We start from the raw sequence: 23,431 nt of genomic DNA on the forward strand, positions 1-23,431 counted from the left end.
GCCATGTGGCAAATTGCCATCACCATGAGTAATGAAACTGACATTGTTTAAAAATTCCATCTGAGCGGTGAGCTTATCCCTTCCTTCCCCCCCAAAACCTTCCTTCATTACCTTTGCCAATTGCTTATGAACAATCTTTTAAAACATTCTACCAGTTTGGATTTTGAAAGGTACCTCCCAGGTCATCAGTGTGAACCTGAACAGGAATTTCCACTTCTCCATTCCTGACAAATGGTCCCAAAGTCTTTGTTTGAATTCCTCCTCTCAAGGTAGCCCATTCCACAGTGGGACCTTTACATTGTTGGGAAGTTTCTTCTTGCCATTGAACCTCAGTCTACTTTTGCATTCCCATTGCTTTTAATTTCTGCCTTCTGCAATCAAACAGGAAAAAAAACTTCAAAAACTTAAGTCAAGTACTACATTCTACCAATTTATCTTCTACCAATGTAATTCTACCAATTAATCTTCCTGTGCCCTTTCTCTTCCTTGGAATAGTAGCTCAGGGAGGTCATTTTACACCGGGCCATTCTGTTCGTTCATGGTCATACAAAAACCAGAAAACAGTACCAGTTTTCTCAGTGCACCAGTATTCTCAAATGATGTTCATTTGTGTTGCAAGCTGGTTAAAAGCATAACTTAGAACCAAAGACAATTGGCAGGTAGTTTTCTTTGTTGTTCAGTCATCTTCAGTCATTTTTGACTCTGCATGATCTCATTTGGGATTTTCTTGGCAAAGATAATGGAGTTCTTTTTTCACCATTTCCTCTTTAGATTTTGTCCTAATGGGGCCATAAAAATAATTATGGGAAAAGAATATATATTTTCTTAGTACTTGTGGATCAGCTGCTGTATTAGATGCTTGATCTTCACAACCACCCTGAGAATAAGGGCTCTTATTATATTTATTTTACTGATGAGGAAACCGAGTCAAACAAAGGTCAAGTGATTTGTCCAAGGTCACACAAATTTGAGGTCAGATTTGACCTCAGATCTCCCGATTCCAGATCCAGAATCTACCTATTGCCTTGCCTAGCTAGTTAGGTGGCCAGTAAAGAGCATGTTAAGAACATTTTCAACGAAGGTCCAACCATCCCCAAGTAATTTAATGCTCCAGTATGGTGACCACCCTAGACTTTTTAGGCAGTCTTACAAAAGGATCCCAGCATGCTTACTCATAGTCTAGTGTACTGGAAAACTCCCTTAAGGCAACTCTCTGCCTCTGTAACAAATTTCCTTATAACGGTTGACCACTAACGCAAACCTCTCAGCTTCTATCTTATTGCAAGGGGTCAGGTGAACTAAAGTACAGACTAAACCAGGACTGTGTTTGGATATGTTTGACCAGGAGTGGGACAGGAATGATGGGAGACAGCCATATGGGAGAGACCCAGTTTAAAGGAGAGATTTTATAGATGAGAACGTGGGTGAGGACCAGAGAATTTAGTCATGCTCGTTCTACCTATTTTACCCATCTAATGAAAAGAATGTGTTTCACAAAAGTTAAGGCAGTAGGTGATTGGGAGCTTGCATCTTTGTGGTTATTTTCTGACTCAAGCACAAATGAGAGGAACCCTTATATAGGAAGAGGATGGCATGGCCTGGGTCTGCCATGAGATGATTGTTCTTAGTCATTCAGCAATCATTTTATTAAGAATTTCCTTTCTGCTAGGCACAGTACTAAACTTTAATGATATGCAAAAAAAAATCACAGAACAAAACAAAAAGATAATCCCTATCCTTAAGGAGCCCGTGAATTAATGAGAGACAACATCGGGGCAATTATGAAGAAACATCTACAGGATAGATTGAAGATTATAAATAAAAGAAGGGACAGAAGAGGCTACTTGTAGTAGGTAGAATTTTAGGTGGAACGGGAAGGAAGGCAGGGAAGCCCAAGGCAGTGGTAAAGAGGAATAAATTTCCAATGAAAATGACTGGTGTCAGGAAGAAAAGGGTCTTATCAGAGGAATAAAAGTGAGAAAGGTTTTCAGTTATATTTTCCCCCAATCAGCCACTGAGAGAGTCAGGCAGATCAAACAAATACTAAAGTGAACTAAACTTATTTATGGAGCCTTCACTGCACTAGCTAAGCAGATATAAGGCAAAAGTAAACTGAGGGCTGCAGAGCCCAGACAGATGCAGCTGGAAATTTTTCTGATTGTATGTACAAGGTGGGATATTCTGGAGGCAGAACAAATTCTCAAATTTCCCTTTGGAAAATTCTGCTGGATAATCTAAATCATTTCTAACAGCAAGAAAACTTTGCTTCTTCAGAGGGATCAGCATTTATCTTTCCCAGATAATCCCTTTCTTTCTCCCATGCAGACTGGAAATGGAGATAACTGATCTAAGAGAGGAAAGATGAAAAAGTTTGACTGGAAAAGCAGACCTTCCCCATCATCATTGTTACCATTATCACACCATTTATACAAGTCTTAATCAGTGTGAACATTGAATCCTGTTAAGTGGGTGTATGGTACGGACAGCACTGCATGCTTCCATTATGGCGATGATCATATTCCATATATTTAGGTCTTTGAATAATTCAAATTTGAATATAGGCAACTGCTTCAGAGGATCTGTTATTGTCACTAACCAGGGCCTAGACCTAGAGCACTTTTATGTCACAAATTTTATCCAATTTGATGTTCATAATAGAAAGCCTGAGAAGTTAACACAATAATCCCATTTTGCAGAGGAAGAAACTGAGGCAGGCTGTAGAAAAGTGACTGACCATGGTTAACACAGCTAATAAATGTCTGAGGATGGATTTGAACTCAGACTGGGCTTTTATAACCACCAGTTGTCTTTGAACTCTAAAGTTTATTAAGAGACTTATCTGCCCTTGCTACATACATTCATTTGATATACTAGTCACAGGATTCTGCATTTTGGAATTTCTCAATAGCTCCCTTTCTTCCCTCCCCTATCCATGACTTTTTTTAAGCACTTCTTTCTACATTCCAAGAATTCATAGCCCATATTTCTACAATAACAATAGTAAGTTAGTTGACAAAGATGTGCAGCAAAGACAGGGAGTGTTGAAGGACACTTGGGTAAAAGCAAACTCAGCAATAACATTTTTAGATTTCAAAAATTGATGACACAGCTGGCCCATTGGAGACATGGGCAGTGGGAGGATCCTCATTAGTGTAAATAAATAGGAGACTCTGGTCCTGAGAAGAGCACAGATGAGATTCAGATCCCAAACCAGATCGTGAATCAAGCCTGGCTCCTCCTCCTTTCCCTTATCCAGCCAGAATGAAATTCACTGCTGCCTCCCTGGTTGTGGCTCTGCTGGTGGTCATCCATAACTTTTCAGTCCAAGGTAAAAAGCTTTCACTTGTGTTTAAAAAAATTAAATGGGCTGGGGAAGAGGTATTCAGAATCAAGTCATTCTCCCTGCTGGACAGAAATGTATTCAATTAAGACTAATTTTTTTTTATTTTTAATTTTTGAAATAAAACAAGCATTTCCATAAGATAGGATGATACAAAAAGATGATTGCACATGAAAGTGTAAATCTACTATGTGCAACTTCACAATAGTTAAGACTAAAGATTCTCACAAATTACTTCTCTAAAAGGTAGATATTTTGGGAAGCAGAATAAATTATGAAAGAAGTCACTTTGAAGATGAGGGAGAAGAAGGAAGCCAGGCAGGGAAAGAGATCAGAAAAATCATCATTTAGCAACATGAATCATTAGTGTCTCCAAACAGCTTTGGCATCAGTAACTGAAATTTTTTAAGTTATATCTTATTTTTGATTTTTAGAGTTAAAAAAAGCATTTTAATCATATGGTATAATTTTTAAAAAGATAATTGCATATGAAACCGCAAATCTATTATTCCTTTTAAATATATAATAAGGTATCCTTTGAAATTTTAAATAATGAGTAAAAACTAACCATTGCAAGGCACCCTTGATAACAGATGCAATTTGTTTATTTGTTCAGATGCAATGTTTTGAAATACATCTTATGCTGATTTAGATTTAGTTTAGATTTACTTGAACTCATCTGTTTCATTGCAGATCACATGTAATATTATCAACAAAGCAAGAAAAAGGGAACAGAGGGAAAAATATTGTAGAATTCCACAAAGTTAGAGGTTATAAATACTGTCCTATAACAAATCTGAAGTGTAGATTCATGAAGTCTTTCTAGGGACATTGTATCACCCTATATAAAATATCAATGGTGAAAACCTCATCATTTAAGAGTATGCTTTGACAGGAACCTGTCAACTATAATGTTCATGGATGGAAGCAGTTGGTTCGATAAATTAACAAAATGCAATTCCTAAAGGAGTTATTTTTGTTTCTTCTTGATGAGTTTTGAAGCAATATGACTAGGATTAACTCAGTTATTTAACTACCAAGAAGATGCAGGGTCAGAAGCAAGAACCTTTGAACTGTTCAGGATGTCATTTAATGCCTTGACATTTATCAGAACTTGTAATCACCAGAATAAAGTGGGTGAGGTTGGGTTGTTTTATTTTTTTTTTTATGGCTACAGGTATTCTGGAGACCAATGATGCCAACCACAAATGCAAATGCTTCAAGCTGTCAAATAGTGTCCCTGTAGGCAAAATTAGAACAATATTCATTTCTCCACCTCAGGGTGATTGCCGAAATACAGAATTCATGTAAGTAGTAAGGAAGAAAATTGACTTCCATTCTCCTAATCCGTTAAGTAAACTTAGGTTAATCTGAACTTCTCTTGCATGCCTTCCAAGTCAAAGGTTTTTCCTGAGTTATTTATCTTCTGGAATCTACTTCAGGTGTCTGGCATCAGACACTTGACTCTACTTGTGAGAACTTGGGCAAGCCTCACATCCACGGCCATCTCCAATTGTTCTGATCTGGCCTCTGGACCCAGATGGCTCTGGAGGAAAAAGTGAGACTGGCAACTTAGCACAGCACCCCCTTTCTCAAATCCAGTTCATATGCATGTCATGACATCACCTCCCTGATGCCATGGTCTTCTTCAAGAATGAAAATGAAACAATTTTCTAGAGTAAGTGAATCTGTATATCTGTTGCCATTTATTAAATGATCCTCTGAGCTTCTGTCAAAACTTACTCTCTTCTTTAACAAAAAGAAAAAAATAGCACTTTTATGAATGGTGGAGAATATCACTTAGGAGGTCTAAGGCAGTGTTTCTACTGGTTTAAACCAGAGGTCCAAGCCAGGGGTCTAGGAACTTATGGTTTAAAAAATATTTTGATAACTGCATTTCAATGTAATTGGTTACCTTTGTAATCCCATGTATTTTGTTTTATAGAAGGGATTCATGAGACAACAATTAAAAAATTTAGAATTCCTGATCTAATCACTTTTCTGTTGCCTCCAAAAGTCTATCTTAACAGAACATTCACTACTCTAGTCTGTATTAATTTAATATTGTTTCCTCTGAGAGGAAAGGAATTTAGGGTTAGACACACAGAATTGTTACACAGTAAAAGAAAATGTAGAGATGAGCTGTGATCTCTTCCATGCCTGATAGAGTGTTTAGTATATAGCTAACACCTAAAAATGTTTATTAATTTTTAGAATTAGTACTCACAACTATGTGATCATAAGTCCATCCAAACACTGACTAATACTACTAAATAATGACGACTAAAGTCATCATCATTTAGTAGCATGAATCACTGGTGTCCCCAAACAGCTTTGGCATAGTCACTGAAATTTTTTAAGCTTTATCTTGTTTTTTTAATTTTTAGAGTAAAACAAAGACATGCTGAAATCATAGCTCAGAGGCAACCATGGGTTCTCAAAAGTTATGCCAATTTAATTTTAATTTAATTTTATGCTAATTTAATTGAAATGGAATGTTTCAACTGTAGGCTCAAAAATGGATTTGTTTCAGCTTCCTCACCTAGGCAGTGGGTGTTTAGGTAACGTGAGCTTTGACATCCCTAGAAGCTCTAAAACTATGAATCAATGAAAATGAATGAATCTGAAATGACGAGTTAGTGTGGGTAGGTGGTCTCTAAGGTCCCTGTTAAGGTCAATGTTCTATGATTATATCTATAGATATTGTATATAACCATAAAAGTGGTCTCTTTATGTTATTGAAATAGACATAACCTCCATGTCTCTGGAAATCATATTCCGTTTAACCTCTATTTACCAAGAACCTGCCTTCTCCTCCACTGCCATGTTAATAAAAAGAAAAGTGTAGGGGGGGTTTTGTATACATACACAGAGAGCAATGCTATGTTCGCTGCCACTGTCTCTTATAGAAGTTAGTTTCTATGCTCAACAGACACATCAAGCCTACAGCTTTGTCATAAAAACTTTTAGAAAGCATCTTTTTTCATAATTCCCTCCTGATCATCTAAAATTCATAACTTACAATATAATCCTTTACCCAGTTTCAATTTGTTTTATCCTCACCAAATTGTCATTGATAGATTTAGGATTGAAAAATGCTTAGAAAATTTGTTTTTTCTTTGTTTTATTTCAGAGTCACATTGAAATCTGGGGCAAAAGTTTGTGTGGATCCAAAGTGCAAATGGTTAACCACATTGTTAAAAAAATTAAGAAGGTAGGTCAATTGAATATCATTTACTTTTAGACTTAGAACATTGTTCTTAGGAATTTAAAGAATCTATTTCTCAGGTTGATCCCATAGAATGAGAGCTGGAAACCATATTCTATAATTCATTAGATTCTCGTGATCAGCTATTCCAATTTACGTTCCTTCGTACTGAAAAAGAATCTCACCTATGACCTCAGTCCATCAAATAAGACCTGATGGCTTTATGTTCAACTTCTTTTGCCTTGTTTTGTTTTCTAATGGGAAAAGAGAATTTTTTAAAAAAGTAATAGATTTATTTATTAATTAGTATTGGTTCATTTGTTCCTTAGAAACAAGGCTACCTCAGCAAATGTGACTGTTCAGAGACAACGCCAGGATTCCACATAAGGTCATCTGGGCTTGCCTTCCTCCCTGTTGTGAATTCTCATTTATTGTTTTTCTTCTGATGAAATGCTTTTTTTAGGCACTTCCTTCCTCAAAACAAATAGCCAAAATGACCTTTCTGTAGCAATCAAGTAATACATTAGCTTCTCTCTAAGGTTATATATTCCTGCGTGTTTTATTTACATAGCCTTGGTCAATATTAGTAAATAGGCTTATCAGAAGTATTTTAAATTCTCATATCAAGGCCACTCACCCAACTTCAACCAATGTTGGAAGTAAGACTAACTATGCAATATTCCCCAATTCTCACAGTAAGACTTCCCTATAAATTAGGGTGGGGATCCTTTATTCTACCAAGAGCCATTTGGATATTTATAACATCATTCACAGGTCACACAAAATTATCAACTTAAAATTAGCCTGTGCTATTTGCTAATTAATTCACCTCTAAAAAGTTCCTAGATTTATTGAATTTCAAGTCCAATGTGGTTGCCATGGCAATGATTCTGTGGACCTTCTATGACCTGTGGATTGGAGGTTTCCCACCCCTCTTCTAAATGAAGAATAGCTTGGACATAAGTCACACATTGGATCAGCTGTCCTGAAATAGGAAAGGAAGCAAGGAGTCTTTTCTCCATATGCAGATTTCTGAAATTATTAGTGCAGATTTCTGAAATTATTAGGAGAGAAAGCTGCTAAGAGAATTCACATAATTTCAGTTGAAGTATCAAAAAAAATTCACATACAGGTGAACCTTTCAGACACATACTAAGCAAAAGTCTTTGGTGATCCCAAAGACTCCCTAATTGTAAATTATAGCAAAGGAAAACCAAATGATGGTCTATGTGATGCTGTTGTCATGGACAGTATGCCACCAGAGACTGTTTGACAAAGCATATTTGGGCTGAAATCTCACCTATGATACTTACTCCTTGTGTAGCCTTGAGTAAGGTTCTGGGATTATTCTCAAAATCACAAGGAATTGGCTGAGATAGTCGCAGAGGTCTTTTCCAAGTCTCCATCTAGCTTCCTTCAAAGAAACAAACTCAGAGCAATCAGGATTCTTTATAGCTAAGCTTGTTGTACAGATCTCTTGCCTCCTATGATATGTTATATGTGAAGGAATGGATAATTTTGAAAATACATGTATTTTTCTAAAATTACCACTAATGTACTTTTTCAATAAACACAGATGTCTTACTTAATTGTGACAAATTCTTTCTTCTTCAGTAGTCATTCACAGAGCATGGCTCTGTTTATGGCTCAAATTCTATTTCTTTTTTTTTTTTTTTAGATTTTGCAAGGCAATGGGGTTAAGTGGCTTGTCCAAGGCCACACAGCTAGATAATTATTAAGTGTCTGAGGTAGGATTTGAACCCAGGTACTCCTGACTCCAAGGCCGGTGCTCTATCCACTGCACCACCTAGCCGCCCCCTAAATTCTATTTCTTCATAATGAAAATCATGGCTCTGTCACATTGAATTTTTTAAGTATCTTGTATTATTTTTATCTTTCAATCTAAAATTATATGGAAAAGTCAAGGACAACATTAGCTCTAAGGTATTTTAGTCTTAAAAAATTAAAGATTTTTTCCACTGTCTTGTTAAAGACGAGTATGTCAATCATGTTGAACATGACGACCAAGAAAATTATAGCTAAGCACTATGGATTCTTTCCACCATCTCTTTAATGTATCATCATTTGAAAAGATTTAATTTTGGTACATTTCATGAACAAGGATAAATAACTGACATTTTTATAGTGCTGTAAGATTTGCAAAGCACTTTACCAAATGTCTCATTTTATTTTCAAAACAATTCTGAGAAATAGGCAGTATCACTATTGCTATCTTAAAACAGAGGAAACTGAGGCAGAGATTAAATAGCCTACCAGGGTCATATAACCACTAAGTATCTAAGGCATGATTTGAACCCAAGGCCTCCTGATTCATGGACTATCCATTATCTATCTACCCTCTATCATGGTCTATCTATCATCATTCCATCCATTATATTGCTTACCTATGCCAAAGAATAAAATTCAGTGTCTTTGATGTTAGCTCACTGCAATTCTCCCATCTTTTCCTTCTACAATAACTGTTCCCCTAATAAATTTCTTCTATCCTGATCCTTCCATATTTTTCCTATTACCTTCTCATTCATTTTCTTTTTCCCTCAAGGATTATCCTGATTTTTTCATTGTTTTTTCCCTTTTGATCGGTTTTTTCTTTTACAACTTCTACTAATAAAGAAATATGTTATATTACACATAAACAACCTCTATCAAACTGTTTATCATATTAGGAAAAAGAGAGGAAAGGAAAGGATGGAAATTTGGAACACAAAATCTTGTACAAAGAAATGAATGCTTAAAATTGTCTCTATATATAATTGGGGAAAAGATATATAATACTATAAAAAAATAAACCAAGTACCATACTGCTAATTCAAAAAAAAGAATTAAACAGAAAAATATACACACCAAAGTTGGATATCCTACTTCATTATGGATGCATTACTATGGATTTTTATTTTTAATAAATTTTTTCATTATTTTATTTTATTCACTATTTTTTCATTATTTTATGTTATTTTATTCACTATTTTATTGAATTAGCCTTTTATGTTTCTGCTAGAAGATCCATTTTCTAGGTTCTAACCTACTTTCACGCTGCTTAAATTTGCCAGGAAGAAGACTTAGTATGATTTAATGGAGTTTTGCAAAATCTAATGACATTGGCCTCCTGCTAATCTTTTCATGTGGCAAAAACCTGTTCAGTTCTTTAGGAGTTAGCCTTAGAAAATCAGAGTAATAAAAAAATACCTAATTAAGCCACATGTAACTCAAATGCAAATTTAGAGTTTCAATTGTCACGGACTTCTTTCCATCTGTATTTGAACCTTGTATGTGTGATATGAATAACTATAAACTATAGGATTTATATACATATATAGTTTATATAAAATAAAAAATATAAAAATACTGTTAACTGAAAAAATAGTTATATATCCCATGTATAAGATTAGGTCCACTTAGTATCATATCTTTCTGGATATCATGAGGATAATATGTATCCTCAAAGAGGATAAAAAAAGGTTTAATTTTAATTATTTTATTTTTTAATTTATGGTCTTAGAGCCAGCATTTCCATAACACAGTATAATTTAAAAAAAGATGGTTGTCCATGAAACTGAAAATTTATGTACATCTTGATATTTCTTTTAAATATCTAAGAAAATTATTATGTAAGTTTCTTTTAGAGGAAGAATCTTAAAATGTATCCATGAAACCTGATTATAAAAAATAGATTTTCTTTGTCATGATATTTCAGAAAAAGAGAGATTAAACAAATAATGTTTTGAAAAATCAACATTCTGTATGAGAAGAATTTTGAAAACAAGATACAAATTTATTATTAAAATTTTTAACATCTATTTAACCATCTTGCAAATACTGAAATACTTTGGATAGTCAATCTATTTAATGTATGAACTTTAACAAATGAGGATAGACCTTTTTCTAAAGTTAATTTTTTTAGTATTATGTGACCATAAAGATCTATTATTTTTAATGAACCTATATCCAACTACTTTGTATGAAGCATGACCACATTTATTAAAGAGAGAAGGGTAAGTAATCTTTGGAGACTTGCTTAGGGCAATAGCAATTTCTATTGACTCTAAAAGAGAATGTTGGAATTCTATATTTACTGACCATGTATCTCTGGTTAAGTTAACGGATTTTTAGTTCTTATTTGTAAAGACACAAAAATATGTTGCTTATAGAAAATGATGTTATTTTACTGACCCATTCTTGGGTTGCTTTTTTTCCAGTTTCAAGTTAATGCTTTAAAAATCTCATTGAATCCTTCCTGGACTATCATGTAATTTGACAAGATACTCTATTTCTGGGTAGCAAAAGTATTTCCCTTCTCTTTTATCAATGTACATAAACATTTTATATACACCTCCAGGTGGAATAGTTTAGGTTGTTTTGTAAAGGAGATGGATACCGTGTATTTTCTATATATCTTTTCATTTTAAAAACAATCATGATTTAAAAGATTCTTGACAACTTATTAAAACAATGCCATATGTGAAAGCCTTGATCCGACTTGAAAACTTATAAAAAATTTCTAAAACATGTCCAAACAATTACTAAAACATCTTCAAAGATTATTACTAAAACATATCTAGAGTCCATGTATTTAAGCATCTATAAATATGAACCTGAAAGAGATTCAATAGTTCCCTATTACTTCCAGAATAAAATTTAAAATATATCATTCAGAATCATCAACTTTACTGGACCTTTTCCATTGTTTTTCATCACAACAACAGAATTTTTAAGACCACTAATACTTTTGTATCATGAGTCCTTTAAGTATATTCCTTTACCCAGTGAAATATTTGAAAACCAATCACCTATATCTTAGTTCTCCAATGGAAGTGATCTAATCTTGCTGCGCCTCCCAAAGTGAAATTTAATACTCCATTAATTATTAAAACCTTCATATCTTTATCACAATGCATCTTTATCCTAATCCCCTTGAAGGATACATACCATCCTCATGATATCCAGAAAGATATATACTATATGGACCTAATCTTATACATGGGATATATAACTATTTTTTTCAGTTAATAGTATTTTTTTTTAATTCCATGGAAAGATAGTTTTCAACATTCATTTTTATAAAATTTTGAGTTCCAAATTTTTTTCCCTCCTTCCCTCTCCTTCCCCTTCCCAAGATAGCAATTAATATATTATAGATTATACATGTTAGGCATATTTCCATATCAGTATGATGGGAATGAAGAATCAGAACAAAAGAGAAAAAACACAAGAAAGAAAAAACAAAAAATACATTTTATAAAGTGAAAATAGTATGCTTCAGTCTTTCTCTCAAGGTGAGTGACATTTTACATTATAAGTCTGTTGGAACTGACTTTGATCACCATATTGCTGAGAAAGCTAACTCTATCATAGTTGATGTTCTTTTGTTCTACTGCCTTCACTCAGCATCAGTTCATTTAACTCATTCCAGGTTTCTTTGAAATCTATCTGCTCATGATTTTTTTTATAGAACATATACTGTTGTATTAACCAATGAGCAAGGAGATATCTAAATCAAAGAATACATTTCCTCAGTCACCCAGATTAAGGAGATAATAATTATTGACCACAAATTCAGAGCAGTAAAACCAAACCAGGAGACTCCCTTATAGTAGTTCATGATTATAATAATAACATACCTTATAAAAAATTTGCAGTTCTTCTGCCATAGACAAAAATTTACCACTAAAGGAGGAAAGATACAGTTGTAGCAATAACAGGATTGTTTGCTCAGGCCCAAGCATGAAGTCACGGATTGATTTGTCATAGGTATTCCATGGGAAAGTATTTGATTTCAGGTAAAAGTCATAGATACTTTTTGGAAAAATTAATAATATAACAGAATTCCACCTAATTCCTACATATCATAGTCAAGCTCAGAAGCAATTGGTAGGAAACATCCCTCTCAAAATGAAAATGGCAGTAGGTAAACTGACCCAAGAAGATCTTGCCGGTATTCTCAAGTTTCATGGTCACTTATCTCCACTAGTGACATTTCTCAACTCACATTCCCTTTGAATAGCTCATTGAATAGTTATTCCTGAAGTCAAACTTGGAACAATTCAAAACACAGTGCCACCTCACATAATAACTTCCAGTTTAGAACAAATTATAATTGCTTTTTAAATATTGTTGCAATTAGTTAATAATAAATAAAAATGTATAGCTTTCAAACTTATTACATACAAAGATTTTCCAAAAGTGATTACTCATCACTTTTCATTTCTAGGGCACAGACAGCCCAGTATGTAAAACAATCATTAGAAATTGAGAGAATAGGGGCAGCTAGGTGGCACAGTGGATAGAGCACATGCCCTGGAGTCAGGAGTACTTGAGTTCAAATCTGGCCTAGCTGTGTGACCTTGGGCAAGCCACTTAACCCCATTGCCTTGCAAAAACCTAAAAAAAAAAAAAAAAGAAAAGAAAAGAACCAGATTCAAACAGGGGAAAAAGAAGAAAACATGAGAGAAAAAGAAAAAAATGACATAAAACAACTTTAAAAAATTGACGTTATTAAACTTTGATCTTCATTTATCCTCCACAGTTCCTTCTCTGGCTATGAATGATACTTTCCATCACAAGTCTCTTAATTGTATTTGATTATTGCACTGCTGAAATGAGTAAGTCCATCATGGTTGATCATCCCTCCATGTTGCTATTAATGTGTATAGGGGGCAGCCAGGTGACACAGTGGATAGAGCACTGGCCCTGGAGTCAAGAGAACCTGAATTCAAATCTGGCCTCAGACACTTAATACTTACTTAGCTCTGTGGCCTTAGGCAAGTCACTTAACCCCATTGCATTGCAAATAAAATTTAAAAAAAAATTAGCTCTCCCATGAGAACCCTACATGGGATAGCTTGTGGAAGAGAAAAGCAGTGGTGTATATAATCTTCTTCTGGTTCTGCTAATTTCATTCTGCATCAGTTCATGCTTTTCTGAAATCCCATCCCTCATGATTTCTTATATAATAATAGTGTTCCATCACAATGTGTTTAGCTATTCCCCATGGATGGGTAACCCCTCAGTTTCCAATTCTTTGCCACCACAAAAGAGCTGCTATGAATATTTTTGTACATGTGAGATTTTTACCTTTCTTCATGATCTTTTCTCTCAGTCACTACCCAGATCACATTGCTGGATCAAAGGGTCTGCACAGTTCCATTGCCTTTTGGGTGTAATTCCAAATTGCTCTCCAGAAAGGTTGGGTCAGTTCACAACTCCATCAACAATGCTTTAGTGTCCCTGTTTTCCCACATCCCTTCCATCACCTATCATTTTCCTTTCTAGTCATATTGGCCAGTCTGATAGGGCGAGGTAGTACCTCAGAGATGCTTTAATTTGCATTTCTCTAATCAATAATGATCTAGAACAATTTTTTATATGACTATAGATAGCTTTGATTTTTTTAATCGAAGAATTACCTTTCCATATCCCTTTGTCAAAAACTCTAGCTATAAAAATTGTTTCCCAACTTATTAAATTCCTTTTAATCTTGGTTATAGTGGTTATGTTTGTGCATCCATTTTGGTTTTTTTTTTAATGTTCTCTATCTCTTCCTTGGTCATAAACTGCTCCCCCTTTCCATAGATTCCTTGTTCTCCTAATTGACTTGTAATATTACCTTTTATATCTAAACCCTATAATTATTGTGATCTTATCTTGGTGTAAGGTGAGATGTTGGGTCATGCCTAGTTTCTTCCATACTATCTTTCAGTTTTCCAATTTTTATTGAAGAGTGAGTTTTTATCTCAGAAGTTGGAATCTTTAGCTTAATCAAACATTTGATTACTCCAGTAATTTACTTCTCTCTCTTTTGCACATTGATCCACCAGTTGGATGAATGAAACCGTTTTGATGACTGGTACTTCAAAATATAATTTTAGATCTGATATGGTTCAGCCACCTTCTTTTGCATTTTTTCATTAATTCCCTTGTTATTTTTGACCTTATATGAATTTAGTTATTAATTTTTCTAGTTCACTTAAGTCATTTTTGGAAGTTTGACTAGTATGACACTGAATAAAAAAATTACTTTTATACAATAAAAAAACTTGCAGACCCCTGGCCTTCCCTCCATTTTGGTTGTGAATGTTTGTGATGGAGAGGGAACTCTAAGCTAGCTCCTTAGTAAATTGATTCAATGTTGTAGAATTTCACAACATTTTCCCCATAACTACTCTCCCAAAGATTATAAGATTTTATGATTTCACAAAGGCTGAAAATTGAAGGTACTGAAAATCTGGCAAGACTCCAAAGCAATTTATAGATGAAAATATATGAGGTCTTTTTAAAGGAAATATACCTACTAAAATACTTGGTTTTTTTACCCATTACAATGGAAAGTCTCTGATAAATGATAGCTTAAATTCAGAATTTCACATAATTTCAATCATGCTAAAATCCCAATAATACAAATTCAGTACACCAAGTATAGTTTTACAAATTAACAACTTTCCTTATACAATGGTTTCCCAAAATCATATTGTAAAATAAATTAGGAACATAATAACAAAACAACATTAGGCCTTCAAAACATAAAGTAAAACTTATTTCTAATCAATATATTTATCCAAATCTTAAATTGTTCAACTTTAAATTGTGTTGCATGATTCATGCTATTTTTCCACATCAGTAAGAATATCAAAATTGATTAAATAAACTTGGAAAATCAAAATAAATCTAAATACTAATTTCAACTATCTGGAGAGGAAATAAGCACTATTATAGAGTCCAAAGCATAGAAATCTTCCTATTCTCTTATCCAAAAAGAGATATAGGACTTAATTCTCTCTCTCTCTCTCTCTCTCTCTCTCTCTCTCTCTCTCTCTCTCTCTCTCTCTCTCTCTCTCTCTCTCTTTTAGTTTTTGCAAGGCAAATGGGGTTAAGGGGCTTGCCCAAGGCCACACAGTTAGGTAATTATTGAGTATCTGAGGTCAAATTTGAACTCAGCTTCCCATGACTCCAGGGCCGGTGCTCTATCCACTATGCCACCTAGCTGCCCCTAAATCTTTCTAAAACAAACTTCTGTAGAGCTGAACCACTAAATTCTCAGCTTTATTATTATTATTTTTTAAACCTACGCAGGCCATTGTGATAGCTGACAAAGATAAAGACCTTGTCTGGTACCAATTTATGTGAAAAGTCATTCATGTCTTTGGTAAATGAAAGTTGAGTGAAATATTTTTTAAAACTGCCTTTTCTGCTTCTAAGAACAATTTTATAGTGGGTAACTATTTGATGCAGAAGAGTACTGACCTTGGAGTCAGGTGGATGGGAGTTCAAATGCAACCTCAGACACTTGACTCTTACTAGTTGTGTGTCCTTGGCCAAGTCACTTAATCCTAATTGCCTTGAATCCCAGGTCATCTCCAGTCATCCTAATTTACATCTGGTCACTGAATGCAGATAGTTCTGGAGGAGAAAGTGAGACTGCTGACTTAGCACAACACCTCTCACCAAAATGCAATTCATGTGCTTATCATGGTATCACTTCCTTGTTGTAGTCTTCTTCCAGAACATTATCACCCTGGAAAGTGACAGATTTATTATTTTAAGTGTAAGAGGAGGTGATTTTACCAACTAGAGAATAAAGAGAACTAAAACTAACTTGAAAGCTTTATTAGTGAAATCTAAAAATAGGAAAAAAAAAGGAAAATGATTTTGCAGTTTGCAGTTTGCAGTTTATAATTTTATTTGGTACTTGAGAACCACCTGTGGAAAAGGTTTCTCCACCTTGGAAAGAAATAGATATTTTTTTTAAAAAATCAAGAAGTAGGGGCGGCTAGGTGGTGCAGTGGATAGAGCACCGGCCCTGGAGTCAGGAGACCTTGAGTTCAAATCCAGACTCAGACACTTAATAATTACCTAGCTGTGTGACCTTGGGCAAGACACTTAACCCCACTTGCCTTGCAAAAACCTAAAAAAAGAAATCAAGAAATAACTTGAGACTAAGCAAAATTTAATTTTGGGTAAATGTTTCTGCCTTACCATTGTATTTTATTCTATGAATGATTTAACAAAATTGTTGAGGAAAATTAGAAGCAAAATCATCTAAAAGAAAATTGAAATAGACTTGTAAGCTATTAAGAACTCAAAAAAATAAAAGTAATTCATTGGCATGTAAGAAATCATGTACTAACTTTGCAAAGGAATAAAATTAAACTGAAAGATGACTTCAAATGTAATTAGGAAGTTGAAACTACAATTCCATAATTTATAGGACTTTGGTCAGAGTTCATGAGAGAAGGGGAAAGAGAACAGGAGGAAATTGGAGGCTTGTTTGCATTAATGTAGTGTAAACATGTAAATTTAATGAGAAGTAACAGAGGAGTATTCTGTTTGTATATGGACATATTTATAATATATTTAAATCATATAGAAACATTACAAATAATCCACTTTCAAAATACCATGTCCTTAGCATGTTATTGTTGTTCAGTTGGTTCAGTTGGTGCTAACTCATTGTGACCCCATTTTGGGGACACATTTGGAAAGGATATTGCAATGGTTTGTTATTTCCTTCTCCAGATTATTTTATCAATGAAAAACTAAAGCAAAGAGTTAGATGACTTGTCCAGGTCACACAACAATTAAGTATCTAAGGTCAGAATTAAACTCAGAAAGATGAGTCTACCAAGTCCTTTGCTCTAACCATTACACCACCTAGCTATTCTCTATATAGCATGAGTTTCTACCAAAAAGCAGATAGTTTCTCACTCATTATTAAAAGGAACCTTTGTCTGCAATCCTAGATATATAGGAAACTAACATCAACATAAAAGAATTAAAGCAGGTAAAAGGATAAAAATAATCAGTTCTCAAGAGAATTTTAAACTACTACAACCCATACAAAAGACTGCTCTAAACATTACCAATAAGGGAAATGCAAGTCTAAACAATTCTGACAACCCAGTAAACTGTCAAAGATAGCAAAAGTCAGTAACTACCAATGTTGTTGACTTATCTTCAGGGTTAGTAGAATTGTGAATTGGTCCAAACGTTCTGGAAAGCAGTTAGTAATTGTTTATTGAAGAGAGTGACTAAAATATCTTCACTATGGCAGTAACTAAAATTTCCATATTTTCAATTCACAGAGATAATATACACAATAACTTCAAAAGACACTAATTGGAAAGAAAATTTATTTTTTCATTATATAAATATTTTATTTGTTTCCCAATTACATACAATGGTAATTTCTACCAAACATTTTTTCAAGGTTTTCAGTTTCACAATTTTTTTCTCCCTCCCTCCCTTCCCTCCCTGCTTCCTTGCAACAGAAGGCAATCTGATAAAGTCTTTGCATTTCCATCAATAATATTCATCAACAGATCCAAAAGGAAGAAAGAAAACATTAGAGATAGCAAAATTATTTAATATAGAAGACAAGTTTTAAAAATTTATGATAACAAGCTTTGGTCTGTGTTTAAATAAATGGTATTCTCCATCACAGATCCCCTAAAATTCTCCCTGATTATTGAACTTTGGGCTGAGCAAGCCCATTAAGGTTGATCATCACCCCATGTTGTTAGTATGTACAATGTTTTTCTGGTTCTGTTCATCTCATTCAGCATGGCTTTATCTTCAACTCATCTTTGGCTTAGGAGGTTGAGCAACAACTGTTTATTGTTCCCTCATGAGTTCTAGATACTGCCCAAAAAATGCTTTGTTTTTTTTCATTCTAGTAGCTTACAAAATTCCACCAATATGCTGACCCCAATGATTACTAGGTGACACACCTGAGCTAACCAGACTGAATTAGCGTTTAGTTAGACAGACTTTGTCAGGAAATATAAAAAGAATGGTTGGTACCAAGCATCCCTCTCAGTCTTTGATACATTCTCTCACTAGTATATACAGGATCCAGAAAAAAGGCAGGCTCAAACCTATAGAGATCCTAGAGAAAAATGATAAATTCACATCTCTTGACTATTGGAAATCTTTTACTGATTCCTCAGTTTCCCTTAAGCAAGTCCTTCCCAGAGTCCTAAAGCTGTCTTTCCTCTGTATACCTAGTTTGTCCTTGGTTCACAATTTAGATACTGCTATCAGATGTTCTAGGGAGGCTGCTAGGATGCCCATGGGTAGTCAAAAATTTTCTGGCTTTTCAATGTTCACAAATATCAATCTTTGATTGAGGTGGAAGAGGGAGAAGACAAAGGTTCTCTTCTTCCCTCATACCCCATTGCCTCAGGTTTTAGTTCTCTCATCTAGACTAGTGAGACATTAGAATACTAGAAGCTGATTTGACTTACAATATGTTCCAATGTATAAGATGCACCCTTTTTTGAAAAATTTGGGGTCTAAAAACTGGGAGTGTCTTATATGGTGGTTGTAGATTTTTTGACTTGCATTTCCCACTTTTTGGCTCTTGTTGTCTTTGCACTCATTCTTTTGCATTTGTTACCAGTATTTAGGTTCCATTTTGCCACATTCTGCCCAGAAATGGCCTGAAAAGATTTTTGTCCAGTGCTGAATTCAAAATAAAAGTAATGCAGTTTGCCAGAGTAAATGGAAATCATGCTGCTGAGCATCAGTTTGGTCCTCCTCCAACTGTGAAAATAATCTGAGACTGGCCATGAGAAAAAAAAAAACCCTAATGAAAATTCCAGGACAGAGGAAAGCCATGAGAGACAAATCAGTCAAATGGCATGAATTGGAGGAAATTGAAGAGATGGATTGAAGAGAAAAGGGTCACTGGAATTCCTGTGTCCACAAAGATGGTTCAGTAGGAGGCTAGAAAATTGATAATGAAAAAGAAGTGACTGATTTCCAAGGAAGATACAATTGGTGCTTTAGGTTCATGAAACAGAATGGACCAAGCATGCATCCATGCATCAGATGCCTGAAAGCTATGAGTAGAACATTCTTGAATTTTATGAGGAATAAAACTTGAGTTCAATAACTTTATGTAATAACTTTTTTTCAAATTTTGGGCTCCCTAAAATTAAGGTGGTCTTATACATGGGGAAATATGGTACTATTTTATACATGCTCCTGAACCTTCTCAGGTAGTATCCCAAACCATCTAAATAATTACTCTTTATTCCATAGAATTTCTCCTTTTCAATTTAGCACAAAATTTTATACGACCTGAAAGATGAATGGATTTTCTTGCATCAAATAAATTTCTTTATTAACCATATTTCTAATTTCCCTAAAAAATTAAATCTATTATATAAAGCTTTGAAAATTCTGTCAACCTTCCCAATAGACTTCCCTAGTTCCTGGTCACTTCTACCCCTTCCTGTCATTTTGAATATCTATCAAGGTCCAGTCAAAGATAGGGGTGGTTTAGGTGGTCCCACCTCATGAATTCATTTTTAGTTTAAATTACTCTTTCCATTCCTTAGTTAAGTTTGTTAATTTGTTCCTAATTTAAAAAAACTTTTCTCTTTTCACGGTCAAGAAAAGTTAATAAGAGGAAAACTACATAATTATTTTTTTCTTCTTTCTAGGATTGTTTTCAAACTAGCTGCTTTCCTTCATTACACTAAAACAATAAGTTTATCAGTCTTCAAGGAGAAAGTGATCTCTCAGCTTTTTTGTTGTTGAGTTGTTGCAGTTATGTCCCACTCTATGTGACTAGACTTGGGGTTTTCTTAGCCAAGATACAGGGGTGGTTTGTCATTTCCTTCTCCAGTTCATTTTACATGAAGAAATTGAGGCAAAGTGTGTTAAGTGATATACCCAGGGTCACCTAGCTAATAAATGTCAGAAACTGGGTTTGAACTCAGGAAGATGAGTCTTCCTATTTCTCAGGCCAGTGCTCTATCCCCTACAATGCCACTTAGCTGCCTGATCCAAGTGCTATTTACCCCTAAAACTTCCAAAGAATTTAGTTTTTATTTTTCCTTAAAACAAATTCTAGAGAATGGTACTCCAAAACTAGATATTTCAGTATATATTAGTTTCTGCTAAGTACTTTATCAGATAGGGCAAAAAGAAGGGAGTATGGTCTTGAAATCACATAAAGCCACCACCATTCTGCAATCTTAAAATGACTTCTTTTCAGATGATTAATCTCTAATCTATTTATAATCTCCAAATCTCTAAAATATACTAAGATGTTTCTACAAACCAGAAAGAAGTTTTCCTTTCTTTGATTATTGACTTTTATCTCTGTAATTCTAACATGACCAAGGCCGAATGACTGAGAAAAAAATATCTTTCAGGCTTTTATTTTCTTTTTAGCTAATCTCCCAACTGCAAGACCATAGTGGAAGTAAATCCTGCTTCCTGGGGCAGAGAGTTTAATATCTGGTAGAACGGCTTAATGTACAAAACTTCAATTATTTTCCCCAGGACACTAAACTCAATCTTTCTGACTGGCTGCAAAACCTCCTTAAAAATCTTTCAAGGTAGCAGAAAAGGCAAATTTTTTTTTGTCATCTTGCCAAAACAAAAAACAACCACAGACATAATGATGAAATAAACACTTAGCTGCTTATCTCCCTATCTCTTACTGAAAGTCTAAGCTCAAAACCTTTAATTTGTCACCAAATTGGGGAGCAATTTGGATTTTTATTTATTTTAGTATAAGTTGAGAGCTCTTTTAGCATTACCCTCTGCTTCTGGATGGGAAATTCCAGGTCAATAAAAATTTTTCTAAGTGAGTATTAATTTCTTCCTTTAGACTCATGTCAAAATAAATTTTATTGAAGGGGGAACCCTTCAATATTTTACTATTACCAGAATCTATCATTCCCTTAAAGGGAGTAAGCTTTCCCTCATTTTCAGGGTGGAAATAAAATTTCTCCAAAAGAACTGGAGTATACCATAGCCCATACCCAACCTTCAGCATAGGGATAACCCTTACCTTAGTTCAGAAGAATTTAAAATCAGGGGAAATTTGATGGCTAGGGGGCAGTCTTCTGTAAAGAAGTCCTTCCATGAAAGATTAACTTGAGGACTCTAGGGAGACTGGAGTTCCTGACTCTATCAAAAATTGAGGTGGGTGAAATTTAAAATAACTGAGGGGGGAAAAAAGATTCAAGCTTCTAAACATATCAATTTATTAAACAATGCATACATACCAATTTCATAACAAATTGAGACCAGGAATCCTTAGTTTGGCACTGGACCTCATATATATAGTGGGGAAACATTCTTATGAATGAAAAGCTATTAATCCAGTAAGACCAATTAATTAAAATAAAACAATTAGCTAGGATACAAAATTAGGTAATCTGCTTTCTAATTGGAAGAAAGATTAAAGGCTTTCTGAGTTATGAGGGGGGAGAGCAAAGAAGTACAATTCCCTAAAAATAAGAAAAAGGAATGGTTCACTCCCCCCCCCAAGTGACTGTATTCAAAGGATCATGGAAACAAAACTTAATTGATCAGTATGGGGCAGTTTTCACAAAAGACATATGGGCTACTTAAGAAATATAATTGTGAGAAGATTCCTTGCATCATTCTTCAGATCTGACTGAGTTTCTGGTTAGCATAACTTAGGTTATTAGACAGAGAGCTAAATGGTGCAGGGAATAGAATGCCAGGTCCAGGGTTTAGAAAGACTTATCTTCCCAAGTTCAAATCTAACTTCAGGCAGGTATGAGCTGTGTGACCCTGGACAAGTCACTTAACTCTGTTTGCCTCAGGTTTTTGCTCATCTACAAAATCAGTTGGAGAAGGAAATGGTAAACCTCTCCATATCTTTGCCAAGAAAACCCCACATGGGTTCATGAAGAGACAGACACAGCTTCAATGATTAAACAACAAAGGTTCTTAGTTAAGACTCTCTAAGCAATGGGTAGAGGACCCTGCCATGCAGAGACATTGTTCAAATAATGCAATAAATTCTCACAATTTCCAAAATAGAATAAAATGTTCTCACAAGACAAAAATTGGACTAAACTTATAACTGAATGGAAAGGAACTGAACTAGCTCCAGAATTGAGTCACAAGATGGGGTCAGTATGGTTCACTCAATTCCCACAATTCCTTTATGTCTGAATTGTGAGCCAAGAGCAAACAAAATAGTGAGCAAAGGTAGCTTGAGGATTCTGGGAGGAGCTTAGCAATAAGTTACACATGTTTAAAGGAAATTCTGTGAGGAACCCATGGGGGGTGTGTGTAAAAGGACCTGTAATAATATTCAGAACTATAGTATATAGTATATAGTATATAGTATATAGTATATAGTATATAGTATATAGTTCTGAACTTGGATTTTTCTGGATAATATATATACTGGTAGGAGAATGCATCACAGACTTGAGAGAGAATTGGTACCAACTGTTCTTTTTATGTCTCCTTATGAAATCTTTCTAACTAAATGTTAATTTGTTCTGGCTAGTTCACTGATATCACCTGGTAATCACTGAGGGAAGCATCCTGGTGAGAACTGAGTTATTAGAATTTAAAAAAAGCCTCTTTGGTCGATCCTTAGATAGATAGATAGATAGATAGATAGATAGATAGATAGATAGATAGATAGATAGATAGATAGATGATAGATATACAGACAGAGATAGGGCAATCCCTTCATAGATAAATGATAGATAGGGCAATCCCTTCATATATCGAGAGGGAGAGAGAGAGAGAGAGAGAGAGAGAGAGAGAGAGAGAGAGAGAGAGAGAGAGAGAGAGCAGTAGATAGGGCAATCCCTTCACAGATAGATAGATGATAGATACAAATGATAGATGATAGAGATATAGATATAGATATACACACATATACATATATATGTGTAGAAATACACACACATATATGTAAGGGGAGCAACTGTCCTTTGGACACTCAACCTCCTGATCCAAGGGTGGGTTAGAAGAGAAAGTCCCAGAGTCTATACTACAGAATGGAGGGAGATATATTATCATTTCTTGCTTTTTTTAAGGGCTTAACTTAATCATTATAACTATCTGATGTTCATTTT

The 23,431-nt window shown here is 34.5% G+C and overlaps 1 protein-coding gene across 1 annotated transcript; it reads left to right on the forward strand.

Annotated features, from left to right (window-relative positions):
* Positions 1 to 3,191: 3,191 nt before the first annotated feature.
* LOC141516052 (C-X-C motif chemokine 2-like) lies at positions 3,192 to 8,126 on the forward strand. Its single transcript, XM_074227385.1, has 4 exons — positions 3,192 to 3,328; positions 4,518 to 4,647; positions 6,474 to 6,554; positions 6,878 to 8,126. Exons 1-4 carry the CDS (start codon positions 3,262 to 3,264, stop codon positions 6,933 to 6,935), a joined length of 336 nt encoding a protein of 111 aa, XP_074083486.1. The 5' UTR covers positions 3,192 to 3,261; the 3' UTR covers positions 6,936 to 8,126.
* The last annotated feature ends 15,305 nt before the right edge of the window (positions 8,127 to 23,431 follow it).

The sequence above is a fragment of the Macrotis lagotis genome, chromosome 3 (genome assembly GCF_037893015.1).
Source record: "Macrotis lagotis isolate mMagLag1 chromosome 3, bilby.v1.9.chrom.fasta, whole genome shotgun sequence".
NCBI classification, from domain to species: Eukaryota; Metazoa; Chordata; class Mammalia; order Peramelemorphia; family Peramelidae; genus Macrotis; species Macrotis lagotis.

What these genes read in the sequence shown, in the direction of transcription:
- LOC141516052 (XM_074227385.1), top strand. Translation starts at nt 3,262, where the DNA reads ATGAAATTCACTGCTGCCTCCCTGGTTGTGGCTCTGCTGGTGGTCATC. An exon ending in CCATAACTTTTCAGTCCAAG is followed by an intron (nt 3,329 to 4,517) that starts GTAAAAAGCTTT and finishes TTATGGCTACAG; the next exon opens with GTATTCTGGAGACCAATGAT. An exon ending in TGCCGAAATACAGAATTCAT is followed by an intron (nt 4,648 to 6,473) that starts GTAAGTAGTAAG and finishes GTTTTATTTCAG; the next exon opens with AGTCACATTGAAATCTGGGG.